We start from the raw sequence: 26,051 nt of genomic DNA, 5'->3' as shown, positions 1-26,051 counted from the left end.
TTTCAGTGTTTCAGTGTTTCAGTGTTTCAGTGTTTTAGTGGTTTCAGTGTTTCAGTGGTTTAGTGGTTTCAGTGTTTCAGTGTTTCAGTGGTTTAGTGGTTTCAGTGTTTTAGTGGTTTCAGTGTTTCAGTGTTTCAGTGTTTCAGTGTTTCAGTGGTTTAGTGGTTTCAGTGTTTCAGTGGTTTAGTGGTTTCAGTGTTTCAGTGTTTCAGTGTTTCAGTGTTTTAGTGGTTTCAGTGTTTTAGTGGTTTCAGTGTTTCAGTGTTTCAGTGTTTCAGTGTTTTAGTGGTTTCAGTGTTTCAGTGGTTTAGTGGTTTCAGTGTTTCAGTGTTTTAGTGGTTTCAGTGGTTTAGTGATTTCAGTGGTTTAGTGGTTTCAGTGTTTCAGTGTTTCAGTGGTTTAGTGGTTTCAGTGTTTCAGTGGTTTAGTGGTTTCAGTGTTTCAGTGTTTCAGTGTTTCAGTGTTTTAGTGGTTTCAGTGTTTTAGTGGTTTCAGTGTTTCAGTGTTTCAGTGTTTTAGTGGTTTCAGTGTTTCAGTGGTTTAGTGGTTTCAGTGTTTCTGTGGTTTAGTGGTTTCAGTGTTTCAGTGTTTCAGTGTTTCAGTGGTTTAGTGGTTTCAGTGTTTTAGTGGTTTCAGTGTTTCAGTGGTTTCAGTGGTTTCAGTGGTTTCAGTGTTTCAGTGTTTTAGTGGTTTCAGTGTTTCAGTGTTTCAGTGGTTTAGTGGTTTCAGTGCTGCAGTGTTTCAGTGTTTTAGTGGTTTCAGTGTTTTAGTGGTTTCAGTGTTTCAGTGGTTTGGTGGTTTCAGTGTTTCTGTGGTTTAGTGGTTTCAGTGTTTCAGTGTTTCAGTGTTTCAGTGTTTCAGTGGTTTAGTGGTTTCAGTGTTTTAGTGGTTTCAGTGTTTCAGTGGTTTCAGTGGTTTCAGTGGTTTCAGTGTTTCAGTGGTTTAGTGGTTTCAGTGTTTCAGTGGTTTAGTGGTTTCAGTGCTGCAGTGTTTCAGTGTTTTAGTGGTTTCAGTGGTTTCAGTGTTTTAGTGGTTTCAGTGTTTCAGTGGTTTAGTGGTTTCAGTGGTTTAGTGGTTTCAGTGTTTCAGTGTTTCAGTGTTTTAGTGGTTTCAGTGTTTCAGTGGTTTCAGTGTTTCAGTGGTTTAGTGGTTTCAGTGTTTCAGTGTTTCAGTGTTTCAGTGGTTTCAGTGTTTCAGTGTTTCAGTGTTTCAGTGGTTTAGTGGTTTCAGTGTTTCAGTGGTTTAGTGGTTTCAGTGTTTCAGTGTTTCAGTGTTTCAGTGTTTCAGTGTTTTAGTGGTTTCAGTGTTTTAGTGGTTTCAGTGTTTCAGTGTTTCAGTGTTTTAGTGGTTTCAGTGTTTCAGTGGTTTAGTGGTTTCAGTGTTTCTGTGGTTTAGTGGTTTCAGTGTTTCAGTGTTTCAGTGGTTTAGTGGTTTCAGTGTTTTAGTGGTTTCAGTGTTTCAGTGGTTTCAGTGGTTTCAGTGGTTTCAGTGTTTCAGTGGTTTAGTGGTTTCAGTGTTTCAGTGGTTTAGTGGTTTCAGTGCTGCAGTGTTTCAGTGTTTTAGTGGTTTCAGTGGTTTCAGTGTTTTAGTGGTTTCAGTGTTTCAGTGGTTTAGTGGTTTCAGTGGTTTAGTGGTTTCAGTGTTTCAGTGTTTTAGTGGTTTCAGTGTTTCAGTGGTTTCAGTGTTTCAGTGGTTTAGTGGTTTCAGTGTTTCAGTGTTTCAGTGTTTCAGTGGTTTCAGTGTTTCAGTGTTTCAGTGGTTTCAGTGTTTCAGTGGTTTCAGTGTTTCAGTGTTTCAGTGTTTCAGTGGTTTCAGTGTTTCAGTGGTTTCAGTGTTTCAGTGTTTCAGTGGTTTAGTGGTTTCAGTGTTTCAGTGTTTCAGTGTTTCAGTGTTTCAGTGGTTTCAGTGTTTCAGTGGTTTCAGTGTTTCAGTGGTTTCAGTGTTTCAGTGTTTCAGTGTTTCAGTGGTTTCAGTGTTTCAGTGGTTTCAGTGTTTCAGTGTTTCAGTGTTTTAGTGGTTTCAGTGTTTCAGTGTTTCAGTGGTTTAGTGGTTTCAGTGGTTTCAGTGTTTCAGTGGTTTCAGTGTTTCAGTGTTTCAGCAGTTTCAGTGTTTCAGAGTTTCAGTGTTTCCAGTGTTTCAGTGGTTTCAGAGTTTCAGCAGTTTCAGAGTTTTAGTGGTTTCAGTGTTTCAGTGTTTCAGTGGTTTAGTTGTTTCAGAGTTTCAGCAGTTTCAGAGTTTCAGTGTTTCAGTGTTTCAGTGCTGCAGTGTTTCAGTGGTTTCAGAGTTTCAGCAGTTTCAGAGTTTCAGTGTTTCAGTGTTTCAGTGGTTTCAGTGTTTTAGTGGTTTCAGAGTTTCAGCAGTTTCAGAGTTTCTGTAACGATGAGGAGGCAAGGAGGAATCCAAATGCAGAAAACAGTTTTAATAATAATAATAAACAAACAAAAAGGGAAATCCACGGAAGACAAAGAAACTTCAAAACAGGAACTCAGAACACAACTCAGAGACAAGAACTCAAAACAACACTACAGTGAAACATCGGCCGACACCCAACAACTGAACACAGGGGTTAAAATACACAGACAAACAAGCTAAACGAGGGAACAAGGGGGCGTGGTAAATCAGAAACACCTGGGGAAACTTATTAAAAAAATAAAGACTACAAATGACTACAAAACATGGCACAGAAACAGAAAATAACTAAAGTCCACACAAGACAAGGAAAACACAAGACAGGAATCGTGACAGTTTCAGTGTTTTAGTGGTTTCAGTGTTTCAGTGTTTCAGTGGTTTAGTGGTTTCAGCAGTTTCAGCAGTTTCAGTGTTTCAGTGTTATAGTGGTTTCAGAGTTTCAGCAGTTTCAGAGTTTCAGTGTTTCAGTGTGATTATTTCATGGCACAAATGTTCAGCGCTGCAAAAAGACGAGGGAAGCGTTCCAGCTTTGGCTGAGTCTCCAGATGCCGAGGTGAATGATGATTTGATCTGACGTTCGGGCTCCTGTGTGGAAGGATCTGGTGTCGGGTCGTTTCCCTGCATGAGTTCAGGAACTGAGGAGCTGAACGCCTCAGGGTTTCCCTATCGATCCTGATCACGGAAGGGCAGCGGATCATCTTCCCACAGGAGTCCTGGAGCAAAAACATCCCAATGACGACGATCAGCACCAGCCACATTCAGTGCTCTTTACTCATACATCCATTTCCATTTCTTGCAGGTTTAACTGTCATTAGTCATGTTTAAAACTAGTATATTTCTAGAGTTCATCCCAAGTTGTTAATTTATCATGTTTGCAGTAAAGCGGAGGCAGTTTCCATGGAGACGGAGTTGCTAAGGGATTATGGTTTCGGACGGCAACAGCTGACGGAGATTCTGGGACATGCGTGTGCAAACGCAATCGCAAAGGTCAGCAGGAACAAGTCTTTAGGAGTTGTTCAAATACTATCTGAAAACAGTGCTTTCCTGTTGCTCACTGCTAAAATATTAATGATATTTTTTCAAGTATAAGTATATAAACATTGTTAAATTAAGAGACATTTACAGGAGAAGCAAAATGACTAAAGATATTACGTCTTGTTTTCATAAATAGAATAGTCAAAATGAAGTGAGTTTGCTTTTAAAACAAGATAAAATATCTGCCAATTGAGTCAGAAAAATAAACTTAATTCAAAGTGAAAACAAGATTATTTTTTAGACTCCATTGGAAGATATTTGTTCTTGTTTTAATCTTAAACTCACGTTTTTATTGAACAAGAAAATATTATTTCAGTGTTTCTGCTTCAAAATTTCACACGCATTACTTGCCAATTCTTTGTGATTATTTGTGACAATTTGAGTGAGTAAATTCTACACCAACTTTTTGTCATTGTAGAAAAATTTTTAACTCAGAAATTATTTGTGAAACTTACTAGCAATTTATGTTGTTTATTAACACATTGGCTTAATTGTTGCTGTCTAACGTCAAAAAAACTTTTAATTGTTGCTGTCTAACGTCAAAAACACTTTTAATTGTTGCAGTCTAACGTACAAAAATGTTTAATTGTTGCAGTCTTATGTCAAAAAAACCTTTAATTGTTGCAGTCTTACTTCAAAAAACTTAATTTTTGCTGTCTAACGTCAAAAACTTTAAATTGTTGCTGTCTAACATAAAAAAAGTTAAACTGTTGTAGTCTAACGTAAAAATAAGTTTAATTGTTGCAGTCTAACATCAAAAAAATGTTTAATTGTTGCTAACGTAAAAAAAGTTTAATTGTTGCAGTCTAACAAAAAAACCTTTAATTGTTGCTGTCTAACGTAAAAAAAGTTTAATTGTTGCTGTCTAACTTAAAAAAAGTTTAATTGTTGCAGTCTAACAAAAAAACGTTTAATTGTTGCTGTCTAACTTAAAAAAAAGTTTAATTGTGGCAGTCTAACGTCAAAAACGTTTAATTGTTGTAATCTAATGTAAAAAAAAAGTTTAATTGTTGCAGTCTAACATCAAAAAAAACTTTAATTGTGGCAGTTTTTTAACCCCCTCAGACCTGAATTATGTTTCAAGTTTCTGAAAAATACAAAAAGTACATTTTCCCAGCTCATGAGGCTTCTATAAATGAAAACAAATGAAATTTGTATATATATATATAATTGCTTTCATTGTGATTTTTATTTTTTGTCCATTCCAATTTACATCAGGTCAAAACAGGTGTACTTTCCAAAAATGTACCAATATGAAATAAATTAATAAATATAAAATTTGTTGGTCTATACTTTAAACTTTTTCTCAAGGTCAAAAAAATTCCAGCAGTATACCATTTCAACTATAATTTTGAGGTTTTTGTTTTACAGATTGCACATTGTTTGTAACAAACTAAATATCTTCGAATCAATGAATCTGGTCATTTTAGAGTCATTTTCTGTGTGCATCTTTCTTTTTTTAGAACAAAAACTTGAAGATTATAACATTACAACTTTAATCGTAAGGTTTTTTCTTTATGTATTGCACATTTGTTTATTCATAACAAAACAAACCTAAGAATCAATCAATGCATTCATGCAGTCATTTCCTGTGTGCATCGGACAAGTCCCCGGACACGCCCCCGTCCCACGAACCCACTATTTGTCCAATAACCCACTATTTTTGAAAAGTTCTAACCGTGGCCTTCATGCCATAAGCTGCAATTGGACACAATTCCGCCTGCAATCTATTGAATGGAGATTTGGGTAGTGTATTTTTTTGGCATTTTAGTTAAAGTTTCTTTCATGATAAAAATAATTTTAATGTACTCAGCTGGGGCCCCTGAATCCGGAGCACCAAGCGCCATCCCATAATTCAACCGTCCACAAACCCACTATTTTTATAATGGCATAAACACTATGTGGGATGTCCATATCTCAGCTCTGGGAGGGTCTAGAGGTTTTGAGTTTCTCTGATTTCTTGAAACTCTGTATTCTGAAAGAGGGCCATAAGACTCAGACCTGAGTGCAAAAATGGAGGCTCTAGACCCTTCCAGAGCTGAAATATTGAGATCCCACAAACCCACTATTTTTATAATGGTATAAATGCTACGTGGGATTTCAATATCTCAGCTCTGGAAGGGTCTAGAGCCTCCATTTTTGCACTCAGGTCTAAGTCTCATGACCCTCTATCAGAATCCAGAGTTTTGAGAAGATTGGAGAAACTTAAATTTTCGCACCGAAAAAAAAAAACGACAGTGGGGGGTTTTTTTTGGGTCAAAATTTTTAGTTTCTCTGATCTTCTTGAAACTCTGGATTATGATAGAGGGCCGTGAGATTTTGACCTGAGTGCAAAAATGGAGGATCTAGACCCTTTCAGAGCTGAGATATTGAAATTCAAAATTTCGACCCGAAAAAAAAACGACAGTGTTACTACCCCTTTCGTTTTTTTTCATTTTCGGGCGAAAAATTAAGTTTCTCCAATCTTCTCAAAACTTTGGATTCTGATAGAGGGCCACGAGACTTTGACCTGAGTGCAAAAATTGAGGCTCTAGACCCTTCCAGAGCTGAGATATCGAAATTCAAAATTTCGACCCGAAAAAAAACCGACAGTGTTACCCCTTTCGTTTTTTTTCGTTTTCGGGTGAAAAATTAAGTTTCTCCAATCTTCTAAAAACTCTGGATTCTGATAGAGGGCCATGAGACTTTCACCTGAGTGCAAAAATGGAGGCTCTAGACCCTTCCAGAGCTGAGATATCAAAATTCAAAATTTCGACCCTAAAAAAAAACGACAGTGTTACCCCTTTCGTTTTTTTCGTTTTCGGGCGAAAAATTAAGTTTCTCCAATCTTCTCAAAACTCTGGATTCTGATAGAGGGCCACGAGACTTTCACCTGAGTGCAAAAATGGAGGCTCTAGACCCTTCCAGAGCTGAGATATCAAAATTCAAAATTTCGACCCTAAAAAAAACGACAGTGTTACCCCTTTCGTTTTTTTCATTTTCGGGCGAAAAATTAAGTTTCCTCAATCTTCTCAAAACTCTGGATTCTGATAGAGGCCCACGAGACTTTGACCTGAGTGCAAAAATGGAGGCTCTAGACCCTTCCAGAGCTGAGATATCAAAATTAAAATTTCGACCCGAAAAAAAAAATGACAGTGTTACCCCTTTCGTTTTTTTCGTTTTCGGGCGAAAAATTAAGTTTCTCTAATCTTCTCAAAACTCTGGATTATGATAGAGGGCCACGAGACTTTGACCTGAGTGCAAAAATGGAGGCTCTAGACCCTTACAGAGCTGAGATATCGAAATTCAAAATTTAGACCCGAAAAAAAAAACGACAGTGTTACCCCTTTCGTTTTTTTTCGTTTTTGGGCGAAAAATTAAGTTTCTCCAATCTTCTCAAAACTCTGGATTATGATAGAGGGCTGTGAGACTTTGACCTGAGTGCAAAAATGGAGGCTCTAGACCCTTCCAGAGCTGAGATATCAAAATTCAAAATTTCGACCCGAAAAAAAAAACGACAGTGTTACCCCTTTCGTTTTTTTTCATTTTCGGGCGAAAAATTAAGTTTCTCCAATCTTATCAAAACTCTGGATTATGATAGAGGGCTGTGAGACTTTGACCTGAGTGCAAAAATGGAGGCTCTAGACCCTTCCAGAGCTGAGATATCAAAGTTCAAAATTTCGACCTGAAAAAAAAACGACAGTGTTACCCCTTTCGTTTTTTTCCGTTTTTGGGCGAAAAATTAAGTTTCTCCAATCTTCTCAAAACTCTGGATTATGATAGAGGGCTGTGAGACTTTGACCTGAGTGCAAAAATGGAGGCTCTAGACCCTTCCAGAGCTAAGATATCAAAATTCAAAATTTCGACCCAAAAAAAACGACAGTGGTACCCCTTTCGTTTTTTTTTCATTTTCGGGCGAAAAATTAAGTTTCTCCAATCTTCTCAAAACTCTGGATTATGATAGAGGGCTGTGAGACTTTGACCTGAGTGCAAAAATGGAGGCTCTAGACCCTTCCAGAGCTGAGATATCAAAGTTCAAAATTTCGACCCGAAAAAAAAAACGACAGTGTTACCCCTTTCGTTTTTTTCCGTTTTTGGGCGAAAAATTAAGTTTCCCCAATCTTCTCAAAACTCTGGATTATGATAGAGGGCTGTGAGACTTTGACCTGAGAGCAAAAATGGAGGCTCTAGACCCTTCCAGAGCTGAGATATCAAAATTCAAAATTTCGACCCGAAAAAAAAAACGGCAGTGTTACCCCTTTCGTTTTTTTTCATTTTCGGGCGAAAAATTAAGTTTCTCCGATCTTCTCAAAACTCTGGATTATGATAGAGGGCTGTGAGACTTTGACCTGAGTGCAAAAATGGAGGCTCTAGACCCTTCCAGAGCTGAGATATCAAAATTCAAAATTTCGACCCGAAAAAAAAACAACAGTGTTACCCCTTTCGTTTTTTTTCCGTTTTTGGGCGAAAAATTAAGTTTCTCCAATCTTCTCAAAACTCTGGATTATGATAGAGGGCTGTGAGACTTTGACCTGAGTGCAAAAATGGAGGCTCTAGACCCTTCCAGAGCTGAGATATCAAAGTTCAAAATTTCGACCCGAAAAAAAAATGACAGTGTTACCCCTTTCATTTTTTTCCGTTTTTGGGCGAAAAATTAAGTTTCCCCAATCTTCTCAAAACTCTGGATTATGATAGAGGGCTGTGAGACTTTGACCTGAGAGCAAAAATGGAGGCTCTAGACCCTTCCAGAGCTGAGATATCAAAATTCAAAATTTCGACCCGAAAAAAAAAACGACAGTGTTACCCCTTTCGTTTTTTTTCATTTTCGGGCGAAAAATTAAGTTTCTCCGATCTTCTCAAAACTCTGGATTATGATAGAGGGCTGTGAGACTTTGACCTGAGTGCAAAAATGGAGGCTCTAGACCCTTCCAGAGCTGAGATATCAAAATTCAAAATTTCGACCCGAAAAAAAAACGACAGTGTTACCCCTTTCGTTTTTTTTCCGTTTTTGGGCGAAAAATTAAGTTTCTCCAATCTTCTCAAAACTCTGGATTATGATAGAGGGCTGTGAGACTTTGACCTGAGTGCAAAAATGGAGGCTCTAGACCCTTCCAGAGCTGAGATATCAAAGTTCAAAATTTCGACCCGAAAAAAAAATGACAGTGTTACCCCTTTCATTTTTTTCCGTTTTTGGGCGAAAAATTAAGTTTCCCCAATCTTCTCAAAACTCTGGATTATGATAGAGGGCTGTGAGACTTTGACCTGAGAGCAAAAATGGAGGCTCTGGACCCTTCCAGAGCTGAGATATCACAATTCAAAATTTCGACCCGAAAAAAAAACGACAGTGTTACCCCTTTCGTTTTTTTTCATTTTCGGGCGAAAAATTAAGTTTCTCCGATCTTCTCAAAACTCTGGATTATGATAGAGGGCTGTGAGACTTTGACCTGAGTGCAAAAATGGAGGCTCTAGACCCTTCCAGAGCTGAGATATCAAAATTCAAAATTTCGACCCGAAAAAAAACGACAGTGTTACCCCTTTCGTTTTTTTCCGTTTTTGGGCGAAAAATTAAGTTTCTCCAATCTTCTCAAAACTCTGGATTATGATAGAGGGCTGTGAGACTTTGACCTGAGTGCAAAAATGGAGGCTCTAGACCCTTCCAGAGCTGAGATATCAAAGTTCAAAATTTTGACCCGAAAAAAAAACGACAGTGTTACCCCTTTTGTTTTTTTCCGTTTTTGGGCAAAAAATTAAGTTTCTCCAATCTTCTCGAAACTCTGGATTATGATAGAGGGCTGTGAGACTTTGACCTGAGTGCAAAAATGGAGGCTCTAAACCCTTCCAGAGCTGAGATATCAAAATTCAAAATTTCGACCCGAAAAAAAAACGACAGTGTTACCCCTTTCGTTTTTTTTCATTTTCGGGCGAAAAATTAAGTTTCTCCGATCTTCTCAAAACTCTGAATTATGATAGAGGGCCACGAGACTTTGACCTGAGTGCAAAAATGGAGGCTCTAGAGCCTTCCAGAGCTGAGATATCAAAATTCAAAATTTCGACCCGAAAAAAAAAACGACAGTGTTACCCCTTTCGTTTTTTTTTCATTTTCGGGCGAAAAATTAAGTTTCTCCAATCTTCTCAAAACTCTGGATTATGATAGAGGGCTGTGAGACTTTGACCTAAGTGCAAAAATGGAGGCTCTAGACCCTTCCAGAGCTGAGATATCAAAATTCAAAATTTTGACCCGAAAAAAAACGACAGTGTTACTTACCCCTTTCGTTTTTTTCCGTTTTTGGGCGAAAAATTAAGTTTCTCCAATCTTCTCGAAACTCTGGATTATGATAGAGGGCTGCGAGACTTTGACCTGAGTGCAAAAATGGAGGCTCTAGACCCTTCCAGAGCTGAGATATCAAAATTCAAAATTTTGACCCGAAAAAAAAACGACAGTGTTACCCCTTTTGTTTTTTTCCGTTTTTGGGCGAAAAATTAAGTTTCTCCAATCTTCTCGAAACTCTGGATTATGATAGAGGGCTGTGAGACTTTGACCTGAGTGCAAAAATGGAGGCTCTAGACCCTTCCAGAGCTGAGATATCAAAATTCAAAATTTCGACCCGAAAAAAAACCGACAGTGTTACCCCTTTCGTTTTTTTCCGTTTTGGGCGAAAAATTAAGTTTCTCCAATCTTCTCAAAACTCTGGATTATGATAGAGGGCTGTGAGACTTTGACCTGAGTGCAAAAATGGAGGCTCTAGACCCTTCCAGAGCTGAGATATCAAAATTCAAAATTTCGACCCGAAAAAAAAACGACAGTGTTACCCCTTTCGTCTTTTTCCGTTTTTGGGCGAAAAATTAAGTTTCTCCAATCTTCTCAAAACTCTGGATTATGATAGAGGGCTGTGAGACTTTGACCTGAGTGCAAAAATGGAGGCTCTAGACCCTTCCAGAGCTGAGATATCAAAGTTCAAATTTTTGACCCGAAAAAAAAACGACAGTGTTACCCCTTTCGTTTTTTTCCGTTTTTGGGCGAAAAATAAAGTTTCTCCGATCTTCTCGAAACTCTGGATTATGATAGAGGGCTGTGAGACTTTGACCTGAGTGCAAAAATGGAGGCTCTAGACCCTTCCAGAGCTGAGATATCAAAGTTCAAAATTTTGACCCGAAAAAAAAAACGACAGTGTTACCCCTTTTGTTTTTTTCCGTTTTTGGGCAAAAAATTAAGTTTCTCCAATCTTCTCGAAACTCTGGATTATGATAGAGGGCTGTGAGACTTTGACCTGAGTGCAAAAATGGAGGCTCTAAACCCTTCCAGAGCTGAGATATCAAAGTTCAAAATTTTGACCCGAAAAAAAAACGACAGTGTTACCCCTTTCGTCTTTTTCCGTTTTTGGGCGAAAAATTAAGTTTCTCCAATCTTCTCGAAACTCTGGATTATGATAGAGGGCTGTGAGACTTTGACCTGAGTGCAAAAATGGAGGCTCTAGACCCTTCCAGAGCTGAGATATCAAAGTTCAAAATTTTGACCCGAAAAAAAACGACAGTGTTACCCCTTTCGTCTTTTTCCGTTTTTGGGCGAAAAATTAAGTTTCTCCAATCTTCTCAAAACTCTGGATTATGATAGAGGGCTGTGAGACTTTGACCTGAGTGCAAAAATGGAGGCTCTAGACCCTTCCAGAGCTGAGATATCACAATTCAAAATTTCGACCCGAAAAAAAAACGACAGTGTTACCCCTTTCGTTTTTTTTTCATTTTCGGGCGAAAAATTAAGTTTCTCCGATCTTCTCAAAACTCTGAATTATGATAGAGGGCCACGAGACTTTGACCTGAGTGCAAAAATGGAGGCTCTAGACCCTTCCAGAGCTGAGATATCAAAATTCAAAATTTCGACCCGAAAAAAAAACGACAGTGTTACCCCTTTCGTTTTTTTCCGTTTTTGGGCGAAAAATTAAGTTTCTCCAATCTTCTCAAAACTCTGGATTATGATAGAGGGCTGTGAGACTTTGACCTGAGTGCAAAAATGGAGGCTCTAGACCCTTCCAGAGCTGAGATATCAAAGTTCAAAATTTCGACCCGAAAAAAAAACGACAGTGTTACCCCTTTCATTTTTTTCCGTTTTTGGGCGAAAAATTAAGTTTCCCCAATCTTCTCAAAACTCTGGATTATGATAGAGGGCTGTGAGACTTTGACCTGAGAGCAAAAATGGAGGCTCTAGACCCTTCCAGAGCTGAGATATCACAATTCAAAATTTCGACCCGAAAAAAAAACGACAGTGTTACCCCTTTCGTTTTTTTTCATTTTCGGGCGAAAAATTAAGTTTCTCCGATCTTCTCAAAACTCTGGATTATGATAGAGGGCTGTGAGACTTTGACCTGAGTGCAAAAATGGAGGCTCTAGACCCTTACAGAGCTGAGATATCAAAATTCAAAATTTCGACATGAAAAAAAAACGACAGTGTTACCCCTTTCGTTTTTTTCCGTTTTTGGGCGAAAAATTAAGTTTCTCCAATCTTCTCGAAACTCTGGATTATGATAGAGGGCTGTGAGACTTTGACCTGAGTGCAAAAATGGAGGCTCTAGACCCTTCCAGAGCTGAGATATCAAAGTTCAAAATTTTGACCCGAAAAAAAAACGACAGTGTTACCCCTTTTGTTTTTTTCCGTTTTTGGGCAAAAAATTAAGTTTCTCCAATCTTCTCGAAACTCTGGATTATGATAGAGGGCTGTGAGACTTTGACCTGAGTGCAAAAATTTAGGCTCTAAACCCTTCCAGAGCTGAGATATCAAAATTCAAAATTTCGACCCGAAAAAAAAAACGACAGTGTTACCCCTTTCGTTTTTTTTTCATTTTCGGGCGAAAAATTAAGTTTCTCCAATCTTCTCAAAACTCTGGATTATGATAGAGGGCTGTGAGACTTTGACCTGAGTGCAAAAATGGAGGCTCTAGACCCTTCCAGAGCTGAGACATCACAGTTCAAAATTTCGACCCGAAAAGAAAACGACAGTGTTACCCCTTTCGTTTTTTTTCATTTTCGGGCGAAAAATTAAGTTTCTCCGATCTTCTCAAAACTCTGAATTATGATAGAGGGCCACGAGACTTTGACCTGAGTGCAAAAATGGAGGCTCTAGACCCTTCCAGAGCTGAGATATCAAAGTTCAAAATTTTGACCCGAAAAAAAAAACGACAGTGTTACCCCTTTCGTCTTTTTCCGTTTTTGGGCGAAAAATTAAGTTTCTCCAATCTTCTCGAAACTCTGGATTATGATAGAGGGCTGTGAGACTTTGACCTGAGTGCAAAAATGGAGGCTCTAGACCCTTCCAGAGCTGAGATATCAAAGTTCAAAATTTTGACCCGAAAAAAAACGACAGTGTTACCCCTTTCGTCTTTTTCCGTTTTTGGGCGAAAAATTAAGTTTCTCCAATCTTCTCAAAACTCTGGATGATGATAGAGGGCTGTGAGACTTTGACCTGAGTGCAAAAATGGAGGCTCTAGACCCTTCCAGAGCTGAGATATCAAAGTTCAAAATTTTGACCCGAAAAAAAAAACGACAGTGTTACCCCTTTCGTCTTTTTCCGTTTTTGGGCGAAAAATTAAGTTTCTCCAATCTTCTCGAAACTCTGGATTATGATAGAGGGCTGTGAGACTTTGACCTGAGTGCAAAAATGGAGGCTCTAGACCCTTCCAGAGCTGAGATATCAAAATTCAAAATTTCGACCCGAAAAAAAAACGACAGTGTTACCCCTTTCGTTTTTTTCCGTTTTTGGGCGAAAAATTAAGTTTCCCCAATCTTCTCAAAACTCTGGATTATGATAGAGGGCTGTGAGACTTTGACCTGAGAGCAAAAATGGAGGCTCTAGACCCTTCCAGAGCTGAGATATCAAAATTCAAAATTTCGACCCGAAAAAAAAACGACAGTGTTACCCCTTTCGTTTTTTTTCATTTTCGGGCGAAAAATTAAGTTTCTCCGATCTTCTCAAAACTCTGGATTATGATAGAGGGCTGTGAGACTTTGACCTGAGTGCAAAAATGGAGGCTCTAGACCCTTCCAGAGCTGAGATATCAAAATTCAAAATTTCGACCCGAAAAAAAACGACAGTGTTACCCCTTTCGTTTTTTTCCGTTTTTGGGCGAAAAATTAAGTTTCTCCAATCTTCTCAAAACTCTGGATTATGATAGAGGGCTGTGAGACTTTGACCTGAGTGCAAAAATGGAGGCTCTAGACCCTTCCAGAGCTGAGATATCAAAGTTCAAAATTTTGACCCGAAAAAAAAACGACAGTGTTACCCCTTTTGTTTTTTTCCGTTTTTGGGCAAAAAATTAAGTTTCTCCAATCTTCTCGAAACTCTGGATTATGATAGAGGGCTGTGAGACTTTGACCTGAGTGCAAAAATGGAGGCTCTAAACCCTTCCAGAGCTGAGATATCAAAATTCAAAATTTCGACCCGAAAAAAAAACGACAGTGTTACCCCTTTCGTTTTTTTTCATTTTCGGGCGAAAAATTAAGTTTCTCCGATCTTCTCAAAACTCTGAATTATGATAGAGGGCCACGAGACTTTGACCTGAGTGCAAAAATGGAGGCTCTAGAGCCTTCCAGAGCTGAGATATCAAAATTCAAAATTTCGACCCGAAAAAAAAAACGACAGTGTTACCCCTTTCGTTTTTTTTTCATTTTCGGGCGAAAAATTAAGTTTCTCCAATCTTCTCAAAACTCTGGATTATGATAGAGGGCTGTGAGACTTTGACCTAAGTGCAAAAATGGAGGCTCTAGACCCTTCCAGAGCTGAGATATCAAAATTCAAAATTTTGACCCGAAAAAAAACGACAGTGTTACTTACCCCTTTCGTTTTTTTCCGTTTTTGGGCGAAAAATTAAGTTTCTCCAATCTTCTCGAAACTCTGGATTATGATAGAGGGCTGCGAGACTTTGACCTGAGTGCAAAAATGGAGGCTCTAGACCCTTCCAGAGCTGAGATATCAAAATTCAAAATTTTGACCCGAAAAAAAAACGACAGTGTTACCCCTTTTGTTTTTTTCCGTTTTTGGGCGAAAAATTAAGTTTCTCCAATCTTCTCGAAACTCTGGATTATGATAGAGGGCTGTGAGACTTTGACCTGAGTGCAAAAATGGAGGCTCTAGACCCTTCCAGAGCTGAGATATCAAAATTCAAAATTTCGACCCGAAAAAAAACCGACAGTGTTACCCCTTTCGTTTTTTTCCGTTTTGGGCGAAAAATTAAGTTTCTCCAATCTTCTCAAAACTCTGGATTATGATAGAGGGCTGTGAGACTTTGACCTGAGTGCAAAAATGGAGGCTCTAGACCCTTCCAGAGCTGAGATATCAAAATTCAAAATTTCGACCCGAAAAAAAAACGACAGTGTTACCCCTTTCGTCTTTTTCCGTTTTTGGGCGAAAAATTAAGTTTCTCCAATCTTCTCAAAACTCTGGATTATGATAGAGGGCTGTGAGACTTTGACCTGAGTGCAAAAATGGAGGCTCTAGACCCTTCCAGAGCTGAGATATCAAAGTTCAAATTTTTGACCCGAAAAAAAAACGACAGTGTTACCCCTTTCGTTTTTTTCCGTTTTTGGGCGAAAAATAAAGTTTCTCCGATCTTCTCGAAACTCTGGATTATGATAGAGGGCTGTGAGACTTTGACCTGAGTGCAAAAATGGAGGCTCTAGACCCTTCCAGAGCTGAGATATCAAAGTTCAAAATTTTGACCCGAAAAAAAAACGACAGTGTTACCCCTTTTGTTTTTTTCCGTTTTTGGGCAAAAAATTAAGTTTCTCCAATCTTCTCGAAACTCTGGATTATGATAGAGGGCTGTGAGACTTTGACCTGAGTGCAAAAATGGAGGCTCTAAACCCTTCCAGAGCTGAGATATCAAAGTTCAAAATTTTGACCCGAAAAAAAAACGACAGTGTTACCCCTTTCGTCTTTTTCCGTTTTTGGGCGAAAAATTAAGTTTCTCCAATCTTCTCGAAACTCTGGATTATGATAGAGGGCTGTGAGACTTTGACCTGAGTGCAAAAATGGAGGCTCTAGACCCTTCCAGAGCTGAGATATCAAAGTTCAAAATTTTGACCCGAAAAAAAACGACAGTGTTACCCCTTTCGTCTTTTTCCGTTTTTGGGCGAAAAATTAAGTTTCTCCAATCTTCTCAAAACTCTGGATTATGATAGAGGGCTGTGAGACTTTGACCTGAGTGCAAAAATGGAGGCTCTAGACCCTTCCAGAGCTGAGATATCACAATTCAAAATTTCGACCCGAAAAAAAAACGACAGTGTTACCCCTTTCGTTTTTTTTTCATTTTCGGGCGAAAAATTAAGTTTCTCCGATCTTCTCAAAACTCTGAATTATGATAGAGGGCCACGAGACTTTGACCTGAGTGCAAAAATGGAGGCTCTAGACCCTTCCAGAGCTGAGATATCAAAATTCAAAATTTCGACCCGAAAAAAAAACGACAGTGTTACCCCTTTCGTTTTTTTCCGTTTTTGGGCGAAAAATTAAGTTTCTCCAATCTTCTCAAAACTCTGGATTATGATAGAGGGCTGTGAGACTTTGACCTGAGTGCAAAAATGGAGGCTCTAGACCCTTCCAGAGCTGAGATATCAAAGTTCAAAATTTCGACCCGAAAAAAAAACGACAGTGTTACCCCTTTCATTTTTTTCCGTTTTTGGGCGAAAAATTAAGTTTCCCCAATCTTCTCAAAACTCTGGATTATGATAGAGGGCTGTGAGACTTTGACCTGAGTGCAAAAATGGAGGCTCTAGACCCTTCCAGAGCTGAGATATCACAATTCAAAATTTCGACCCGAAAAAAAAACGACAGTGTTACCCCTTTCGTTTTTTTTCATTTTCGGGCGAAAAATTAAGTTTCTCCGATCTTCTCAAAACTCTGGATTATGATAGAGGGCTGTGAGACTTTGACCTGAGTGCAAAAATGGAGGCTCTAGACCCTTACAGAGCTGAGATATCAAAATTCAAAATTTCGACATGAAAAAAAAACGACAGTGTTACCCCTTTCGTTTTTTTCCGTTTTTGGGCGAAAAATTAAGTTTCTCCAATCTTCTCGAAACTCTGGATTATGATAGAGGGCTGTGAGACTTTGACCTGAGTGCAAAAATGGAGGCTCTAGACCCTTCCAGAGCTGAGATATCAAAGTTCAAAATTTTGACCCGAAAAAAAAACGACAGTGTTACCCCTTTTGTTTTTTTCCGTTTTTGGGCAAAAAATTAAGTTTCTCCAATCTTCTCGAAACTCTGGATTATGATAGAGGGCTGTGAGACTTTGACCTGAGTGCAAAAATTTAGGCTCTAAACCCTTCCAGAGCTGAGATATCAAAATTCAAAATTTCGACCCGAAAAAAAAAACGACAGTGTTACCCCTTTCGTTTTTTTTTCATTTTCGGGCGAAAAATTAAGTTTCTCCAATCTTCTCAAAACTCTGGATTATGATAGAGGGCTGTGAGACTTTGACCTGAGTGCAAAAATGGAGGCTCTAGACCCTTCCAGAGCTGAGACATCACAGTTCAAAATTTCGACCCGAAAAGAAAACGACAGTGTTACCCCTTTCGTTTTTTTTCATTTTCGGGCGAAAAATTAAGTTTCTCCGATCTTCTCAAAACTCTGAATTATGATAGAGGGCCACGAGACTTTGACCTGAGTGCAAAAATGGAGGCTCTAGACCCTTCCAGAGCTGAGATATCAAAGTTCAAAATTTTGACCCGAAAAAAAAAACGACAGTGTTACCCCTTTCGTCTTTTTCCGTTTTTGGGCGAAAAATTAAGTTTCTCCAATCTTCTCGAAACTCTGGATTATGATAGAGGGCTGTGAGACTTTGACCTGAGTGCAAAAATGGAGGCTCTAGACCCTTCCAGAGCTGAGATATCAAAGTTCAAAATTTTGACCCGAAAAAAAACGACAGTGTTACCCCTTTCGTCTTTTTCCGTTTTTGGGCGAAAAATTAAGTTTCTCCAATCTTCTCAAAACTCTGGATGATGATAGAGGGCTGTGAGACTTTGACCTGAGTGCAAAAATGGAGGCTCTAGACCCTTCCAGAGCTGAGATATCAAAGTTCAAAATTTTGACCCGAAAAAAAAAACGACAGTGTTACCCCTTTCGTCTTTTTCCGTTTTTGGGCGAAAAATTAAGTTTCTCCAATCTTCTCGAAACTCTGGATTATGATAGAGGGCTGTGAGACTTTGACCTGAGTGCAAAAATGGAGGCTCTAGACCCTTCCAGAGCTGAGATATCAAAATTCAAAATTTCGACCCGAAAAAAAAACGACAGTGTTACCCCTTTCGTTTTTTTCCGTTTTTGGGCGAAAAATTAAGTTTCCCCAATCTTCTCAAAACTCTGGATTATGATAGAGGGCTGTGAGACTTTGACCTGAGAGCAAAAATGGAGGCTCTAGACCCTTCCAGAGCTGAGATATCAAAATTCAAAATTTCGACCCGAAAAAAAAACGACAGTGTTACCCCTTTCGTTTTTTTTCATTTTCGGGCGAAAAATTAAGTTTCTCCGATCTTCTCAAAACTCTGGATTATGATAGAGGGCTGTGAGACTTTGACCTGAGTGCAAAAATGGAGGCTCTAGACCCTTCCAGAGCTGAGATATCAAAGTTCAAAATTTCGACCCGAAAAAAAAACGACAGTGTTACCCCTTTCGTTTTTTTCCGTTTTTGGGCGAAAAATTAAGTTTCTCCAATCTTCTCAAAACTCTGGATTATGATAGAGGGCTGTGAGACTTTGACCTGAGTGCAAAAATGGAGGCTCTAGACCCTTCCAGAGCTGAGATATCAAAGTTCAAAATTTCGACCCGAAAAAAAAACGACAGTGTTACCCCTTTCGTTTTTTTTCATTTTCGGGCGAAAAAATAAGTTTCTCCGATCTTCTCAAAACTCTGGATTATGATAGAGGGCTGTGAGACTTTGACCTGAGTGCAAAAATGGAGGCTCTAGACCCTTCCAGAGCTGAGATATCAAAATTCAAAATTTCGACCCGAAAAAAAAACGACAGTGTTACCCCTTTCGTTTTTTTCCGTTTTTGGGCGAAAAATTAAGTTTCCCCAATCTTCTCAAAACTCTGGATTATGATAGAGGGCTGTGAGACTTTGACCTGAGTGCAAAAATGGAGGCTCTAGACCCTTCCAGAGCTGAGATATCACAATTCAAAATTTCGACCCGAAAAAAAAAACGACAGTGTTACCCCTTTCGTTTTTTTTCATTTTCGGGCGAAAAATTAAGTTTCTCCGATCTTCTCAAAACTCTGGATTATGATAGAGGGCTGTGAGACTTTGACCTGAGTGCAAAAATGGAGGCTCTAGACCCTTCCAGAGCTGAGATATCAAAATTCAAAATTTCGACCCGAAAAAAAAACGACAGTGTTACCCCTTTCGTTTTTTTCCGTTTTTGGGCGAAAAATTAAGTTTCTCCAATCTTCTCGAAACTCTGGATTATGATAGAGGGCTGTGAGACTTTGACCTGAGTGCAAAAATGGAGGCTCTAGACCCTTCCAGAGCTGAGATATCAAAGTTCAAAATTTTGACCCGAAAAAAACCCGACAGTTTACCCCTTTTGTTTTTTCCCGTTTTTGGGCGAAAAATTAAGTTTCTCCAATCTTCTCAAAACTCTGGATTATGATAGAGGGCTGTGAGACTTTGACCTGAGTGCAAAAATGGAGGCTCTAAACCCTTCCAGAGCTGAGATATCAAAATTCAAAATTTCGACCCGAAAAAAAAAAACGACAGTGTTACCCCTTTTGTTTTTTTCCGTTTTTGGGCAAAAAATTAAGTTTCTCCAATCTTCTCGAAACTCTGGATTATGATAGAGGGCTGTGAGACTTTGACCTGAGTGCAAAAATTTAGGCTCTAAACCCTTCCAGAGCTGAGATATCAAAATTCAAAATTTCGACCCGAAAAAAAAAACGACAGTGTTACCCCTTTCGTTTTTTTTTCATTTTCGGGCGAAAAATTAAGTTTCTCCAATCTTCTCAAAACTCTGGATTATGATAGAGGGCTGTGAGACTTTGACCTGAGTGCAAAAATGGAGGCTCTAGACCCTTCCAGAGCTGAGACATCACAGTTCAAAATTTCGACCCGAAAAGAAAACGACAGTGTTACCCCTTTCGTTTTTTTTCATTTTCGGGCGAAAAATTAAGTTTCTCCGATCTTCTCAAAACTCTGAATTATGATAGAGGGCCACGAGACTTTGACCTGAGTGCAAAAATGGAGGCTCTAGACCCTTCCAGAGCTGAGATATCAAAGTTCAAAATTTTGACCCGAAAAAAAAAACGACAGTGTTACCCCTTTCGTCTTTTTCCGTTTTTGGGCGAAAAATTAAGTTTCTCCAATCTTCTCGAAACTCTGGATTATGATAGAGGGCTGTGAGACTTTGACCTGAGTGCAAAAATGGAGGCTCTAGACCCTTCCAGAGCTGAGATATCAAAGTTCAAAATTTTGACCCGAAAAAAAACGACAGTGTTACCCCTTTCGTCTTTTTCCGTTTTTGGGCGAAAAATTAAGTTTCTCCAATCTTCTCAAAACTCTGGATGATGATAGAGGGCTGTGAGACTTTGACCTGAGTGCAAAAATGGAGGCTCTAGACCCTTCCAGAGCTGAGATATCAAAGTTCAAAATTTTGACCCGAAAAAAAAAACGACAGTGTTACCCCTTTCGTCTTTTTCCGTTTTTGGGCGAAAAATTAAGTTTCTCCAATCTTCTCGAAACTCTGGATTATGATAGAGGGCTGTGAGACTTTGACCTGAGTGCAAAAATGGAGGCTCTAGACCCTTCCAGAGCTGAGATATCAAAATTCAAAATTTCGACCCGAAAAAAAAACGACAGTGTTACCCCTTTCGTTTTTTTCCGTTTTTGGGCGAAAAATTAAGTTTCCCCAATCTTCTCAAAACTCTGGATTATGATAGAGGGCTGTGAGACTTTGACCTGAGAGCAAAAATGGAGGCTCTAGACCCTTCCAGAGCTGAGATATCAAAATTCAAAATTTCGACCCGAAAAAAAAACGACAGTGTTACCCCTTTCGTTTTTTTTCATTTTCGGGCGAAAAATTAAGTTTCTCCGATCTTCTCAAAACTCTGGATTATGATAGAGGGCTGTGAGACTTTGACCTGAGTGCAAAAATGGAGGCTCTAGACCCTTCCAGAGCTGAGATATCAAAGTTCAAAATTTCGACCCGAAAAAAAAACGACAGTGTTACCCCTTTCGTTTTTTTCCGTTTTTGGGCGAAAAATTAAGTTTCTCCAATCTTCTCAAAACTCTGGATTATGATAGAGGGCTGTGAGACTTTGACCTGAGTGCAAAAATGGAGGCTCTAGACCCTTCCAGAGCTGAGATATCAAAGTTCAAAATTTCGACCCGAAAAAAAAACGACAGTGTTACCCCTTTCGTTTTTTTTCATTTTCGGGCGAAAAAATAAGTTTCTCCGATCTTCTCAAAACTCTGGATTATGATAGAGGGCTGTGAGACTTTGACCTGAGTGCAAAAATGGAGGCTCTAGACCCTTCCAGAGCTGAGATATCAAAATTCAAAATTTCGACCCGAAAAAAAAACGACAGTGTTACCCCTTTCGTTTTTTTCCGTTTTTGGGCGAAAAATTAAGTTTCCCCAATCTTCTCAAAACTCTGGATTATGATAGAGGGCTGTGAGACTTTGACCTGAGTGCAAAAATGGAGGCTCTAGACCCTTCCAGAGCTGAGATATCACAATTCAAAATTTCGACCCGAAAAAAAAAACGACAGTGTTACCCCTTTCGTTTTTTTTCATTTTCGGGCGAAAAATTAAGTTTCTCCGATCTTCTCAAAACTCTGGATTATGATAGAGGGCTGTGAGACTTTGACCTGAGTGCAAAAATGGAGGCTCTAGACCCTTCCAGAGCTGAGATATCAAAATTCAAAATTTCGACCCGAAAAAAAAACGACAGTGTTACCCCTTTCGTTTTTTTCCGTTTTTGGGCGAAAAATTAAGTTTCTCCAATCTTCTCGAAACTCTGGATTATGATAGAGGGCTGTGAGACTTTGACCTGAGTGCAAAAATGGAGGCTCTAGACCCTTCCAGAGCTGAGATATCAAAGTTCAAAATTTTGACCCGAAAAAAAAACGACAGTGTTACCCCTTTTGTTTTTTTCCGTTTTTGGGCAAAAAATTAAGTTTCTCCAATCTTCTCGAAACTCTGGATTATGATAGAGGGCTGTGAGACTTTGACCTGAGTGCAAAAATTTAGGCTCTAAACCCTTCCAGAGCTGAGATATCAAAATTCAAAATTTCGACCCGAAAAAAAAAACGACAGTGTTACCCCTTTCGTTTTTTTTTCATTTTCGGGCGAAAAATTAAGTTTCTCCAATCTTCTCAAAACTCTGGATTATGATAGAGGGCTGTGAGACTTTGACCTGAGTGCAAAAATGGAGGCTCTAGACCCTTCCAGAGCTGAGACATCACAGTTCAAAATTTCGACCCGAAAAGAAAACGACAGTGTTACCCCTTTCGTTTTTTTTCATTTTCGGGCGAAAAATTAAGTTTCTCCGATCTTCTCAAAACTCTGAATTATGATAGAGGGCCACGAGACTTTGACCTGAGTGCAAAAATGGAGGCTCTAGACCCTTCCAGAGCTGAGATATCAAAGTTCAAAATTTTGACCCGAAAAAAAAAACGACAGTGTTACCCCTTTCGTCTTTTTCCGTTTTTGGGCGAAAAATTAAGTTTCTCCAATCTTCTCGAAACTCTGGATTATGATAGAGGGCTGTGAGACTTTGACCTGAGTGCAAAAATGGAGGCTCTAGACCCTTCCAGAGCTGAGATATCAAAGTTCAAAATTTTGACCCGAAAAAAAACGACAGTGTTACCCCTTTCGTCTTTTTCCGTTTTTGGGCGAAAAATTAAGTTTCTCCAATCTTCTCAAAACTCTGGATGATGATAGAGGGCTGTGAGACTTTGACCTGAGTGCAAAAATGGAGGCTCTAGACCCTTCCAGAGCTGAGATATCAAAGTTCAAAATTTTGACCCGAAAAAAAAAACGACAGTGTTACCCCTTTCGTCTTTTTCCGTTTTTGGGCGAAAAATTAAGTTTCTCCAATCTTCTCGAAACTCTGGATTATGATAGAGGGCTGTGAGACTTTGACCTGAGTGCAAAAATGGAGGCTCTAGACCCTTCCAGAGCTGAGATATCAAAATTCAAAATTTCGACCCGAAAAAAAAACGACAGTGTTACCCCTTTCGTTTTTTTCCGTTTTTGGGCGAAAAATTAAGTTTCCCCAATCTTCTCAAAACTCTGGATTATGATAGAGGGCTGTGAGACTTTGACCTGAGAGCAAAAATGGAGGCTCTAGACCCTTCCAGAGCTGAGATATCAAAATTCAAAATTTCGACCCGAAAAAAAAACGACAGTGTTACCCCTTTCGTTTTTTTTCATTTTCGGGCGAAAAATTAAGTTTCTCCGATCTTCTCAAAACTCTGGATTATGATAGAGGGCTGTGAGACTTTGACCTGAGTGCAAAAATGGAGGCTCTAGACCCTTCCAGAGCTGAGATATCAAAGTTCAAAATTTCGACCCGAAAAAAAAACGACAGTGTTACCCCTTTCGTTTTTTTCCGTTTTTGGGCGAAAAATTAAGTTTCTCCAATCTTCTCAAAACTCTGGATTATGATAGAGGGCTGTGAGACTTTGACCTGAGTGCAAAAATGGAGGCTCTAGACCCTTCCAGAGCTGAGATATCAAAGTTCAAAATTTCGACCCGAAAAAAAAACGACAGTGTTACCCCTTTCGTTTTTTTTCATTTTCGGGCGAAAAAATAAGTTTCTCCGATCTTCTCAAAACTCTGGATTATGATAGAGGGCTGTGAGACTTTGACCTGAGTGCAAAAATGGAGGCTCTAGACCCTTCCAGAGCTGAGATATCAAAATTCAAAATTTCGACCCGAAAAAAAAACGACAGTGTTACCCCTTTCGTTTTTTTCCGTTTTTGGGCGAAAAATTAAGTTTCCCCAATCTTCTCAAAACTCTGGATTATGATAGAGGGCTGTGAGACTTTGACCTGAGTGCAAAAATGGAGGCTCTAGACCCTTCCAGAGCTGAGATATCACAATTCAAAATTTCGACCCGAAAAAAAAAACGACAGTGTTACCCCTTTCGTTTTTTTTCATTTTCGGGCGAAAAATTAAGTTTCTCCGATCTTCTCAAAACTCTGGATTATGATAGAGGGCTGTGAGACTTTGACCTGAGTGCAAAAATGGAGGCTCTAGACCCTTCCAGAGCTGAGATATCAAAATTCAAAATTTCGACCCGAAAAAAAAACGACAGTGTTACCCCTTTCGTTTTTTTCCGTTTTTGGGCGAAAAATTAAGTTTCTCCAATCTTCTCGAAACTCTGGATTATGATAGAGGGCTGTGAGACTTTGACCTGAGTGCAAAAATGGAGGCTCTAGACCCTTCCAGAGCTGAGATATCAAAGTTCAAAATTTTGACCCGAAAAAAACCCGACAGTTTACCCCTTTTGTTTTTTCCCGTTTTTGGGCGAAAAATTAAGTTTCTCCAATCTTCTCAAAACTCTGGATTATGATAGAGGGCTGTGAGACTTTGACCTGAGTGCAAAAATGGAGGCTCTAAACCCTTCCAGAGCTGAGATATCAAAATTCAAAATTTCGACCCGAAAAAAAAAAACGACAGTGTTACCCCTTTTGTTTTTTTCCGTTTTTGGGCAAAAAATTAAGTTTCTCCAATCTTCTCGAAACTCTGGATTATGATAGAGGGCTGTGAGACTTTGACCTGAGTGCAAAAATTTAGGCTCTAAACCCTTCCAGAGCTGAGATATCAAAATTCAAAATTTCGACCCGAAAAAAAAAACGACAGTGTTACCCCTTTCGTTTTTTTTTCATTTTCGGGCGAAAAATTAAGTTTCTCCAATCTTCTCAAAACTCTGGATTATGATAGAGGGCTGTGAGACTTTGACCTGAGTGCAAAAATGGAGGCTCTAGACCCTTCCAGAGCTGAGACATCACAGTTCAAAATTTCGACCCGAAAAGAAAACGACAGTGTTACCCCTTTCGTTTTTTTTCATTTTCGGGCGAAAAATTAAGTTTCTCCGATCTTCTCAAAACTCTGAATTATGATAGAGGGCCACGAGACTTTGACCTGAGTGCAAAAATGGAGGCTCTAGACCCTTCCAGAGCTGAGATATCAAAGTTCAAAATTTTGACCCGAAAAAAAAAACGACAGTGTTACCCCTTTCGTCTTTTTCCGTTTTTGGGCGAAAAATTAAGTTTCTCCAATCTTCTCGAAACTCTGGATTATGATAGAGGGCTGTGAGACTTTGACCTGAGTGCAAAAATGGAGGCTCTAGACCCTTCCAGAGCTGAGATATCAAAGTTCAAAATTTTGACCCGAAAAAAAACGACAGTGTTACCCCTTTCGTCTTTTTCCGTTTTTGGGCGAAAAATTAAGTTTCTCCAATCTTCTCAAAACTCTGGATGATGATAGAGGGCTGTGAGACTTTGACCTGAGTGCAAAAATGGAGGCTCTAGACCCTTCCAGAGCTGAGATATCAAAGTTCAAAATTTTGACCCGAAAAAAAAAACGACAGTGTTACCCCTTTCGTCTTTTTCCGTTTTTGGGCGAAAAATTAAGTTTCTCCAATCTTCTCGAAACTCTGGATTATGATAGAGGGCTGTGAGACTTTGACCTGAGTGCAAAAATGGAGGCTCTAGACCCTTCCAGAGCTGAGATATCAAAATTCAAAATTTCGACCCGAAAAAAAAACGACAGTGTTACCCCTTTCGTTTTTTTCCGTTTTTGGGCGAAAAATTAAGTTTCCCCAATCTTCTCAAAACTCTGGATTATGATAGAGGGCTGTGAGACTTTGACCTGAGAGCAAAAATGGAGGCTCTAGACCCTTCCAGAGCTGAGATATCAAAATTCAAAATTTCGACCCGAAAAAAAAACGACAGTGTTACCCCTTTCGTTTTTTTTCATTTTCGGGCGAAAAATTAAGTTTCTCCGATCTTCTCAAAACTCTGGATTATGATAGAGGGCTGTGAGACTTTGACCTGAGTGCAAAAATGGAGGCTCTAGACCCTTCCAGAGCTGAGATATCAAAGTTCAAAATTTCGACCCGAAAAAAAAACGACAGTGTTACCCCTTTCGTTTTTTTCCGTTTTTGGGCGAAAAATTAAGTTTCTCCAATCTTCTCAAAACTCTGGATTATGATAGAGGGCTGTGAGACTTTGACCTGAGTGCAAAAATGGAGGCTCTAGACCCTTCCAGAGCTGAGATATCAAAGTTCAAAATTTCGACCCGAAAAAAAAACGACAGTGTTACCCCTTTCGTTTTTTTTCATTTTCGGGCGAAAAAATAAGTTTCTCCGATCTTCTCAAAACTCTGGATTATGATAGAGGGCTGTGAGACTTTGACCTGAGTGCAAAAATGGAGGCTCTAGACCCTTCCAGAGCTGAGATATCAAAATTCAAAATTTCGACCCGAAAAAAAAACGACAGTGTTACCCCTTTCGTTTTTTTCCGTTTTTGGGCGAAAAATTAAGTTTCCCCAATCTTCTCAAAACTCTGGATTATGATAGAGGGCTGTGAGACTTTGACCTGAGTGCAAAAATGGAGGCTCTAGACCCTTCCAGAGCTGAGATATCAC

The 26,051-nt window shown here is 39.1% G+C and overlaps 1 protein-coding gene across 4 annotated transcripts in view; it reads left to right on the top strand.

Annotated features, from left to right (window-relative positions):
* LOC120471337 (yjeF N-terminal domain-containing 3) overlaps positions 1-26,051 on the top strand; it is a 97,536-nt gene that overhangs the window by 5,528 nt on the left and 65,957 nt on the right. For 2 of the 4 annotated variants that reach the window (XM_089131648.1, XM_089131649.1), the window contains exon 2: positions 3,288-3,396. In XM_089131648.1, the coding sequence (XP_088987774.1) occupies positions 3,288-3,396 (109 nt within the window). The other 2 variants (XM_089131650.1, XM_089131651.1) reach the window with 2 other exon arrangements.

Source organism: Pimephales promelas, chromosome 5 (genome assembly GCF_988280905.1).
Source record: "Pimephales promelas chromosome 5, fPimPro1.hap1.1, whole genome shotgun sequence".
Taxonomy (NCBI): domain Eukaryota; kingdom Metazoa; phylum Chordata; class Actinopteri; order Cypriniformes; family Leuciscidae; genus Pimephales; species Pimephales promelas.
Note: the sequence above shows the minus strand (reverse complement) of the source record. Positions and strands in the feature narration are given on the sequence as shown.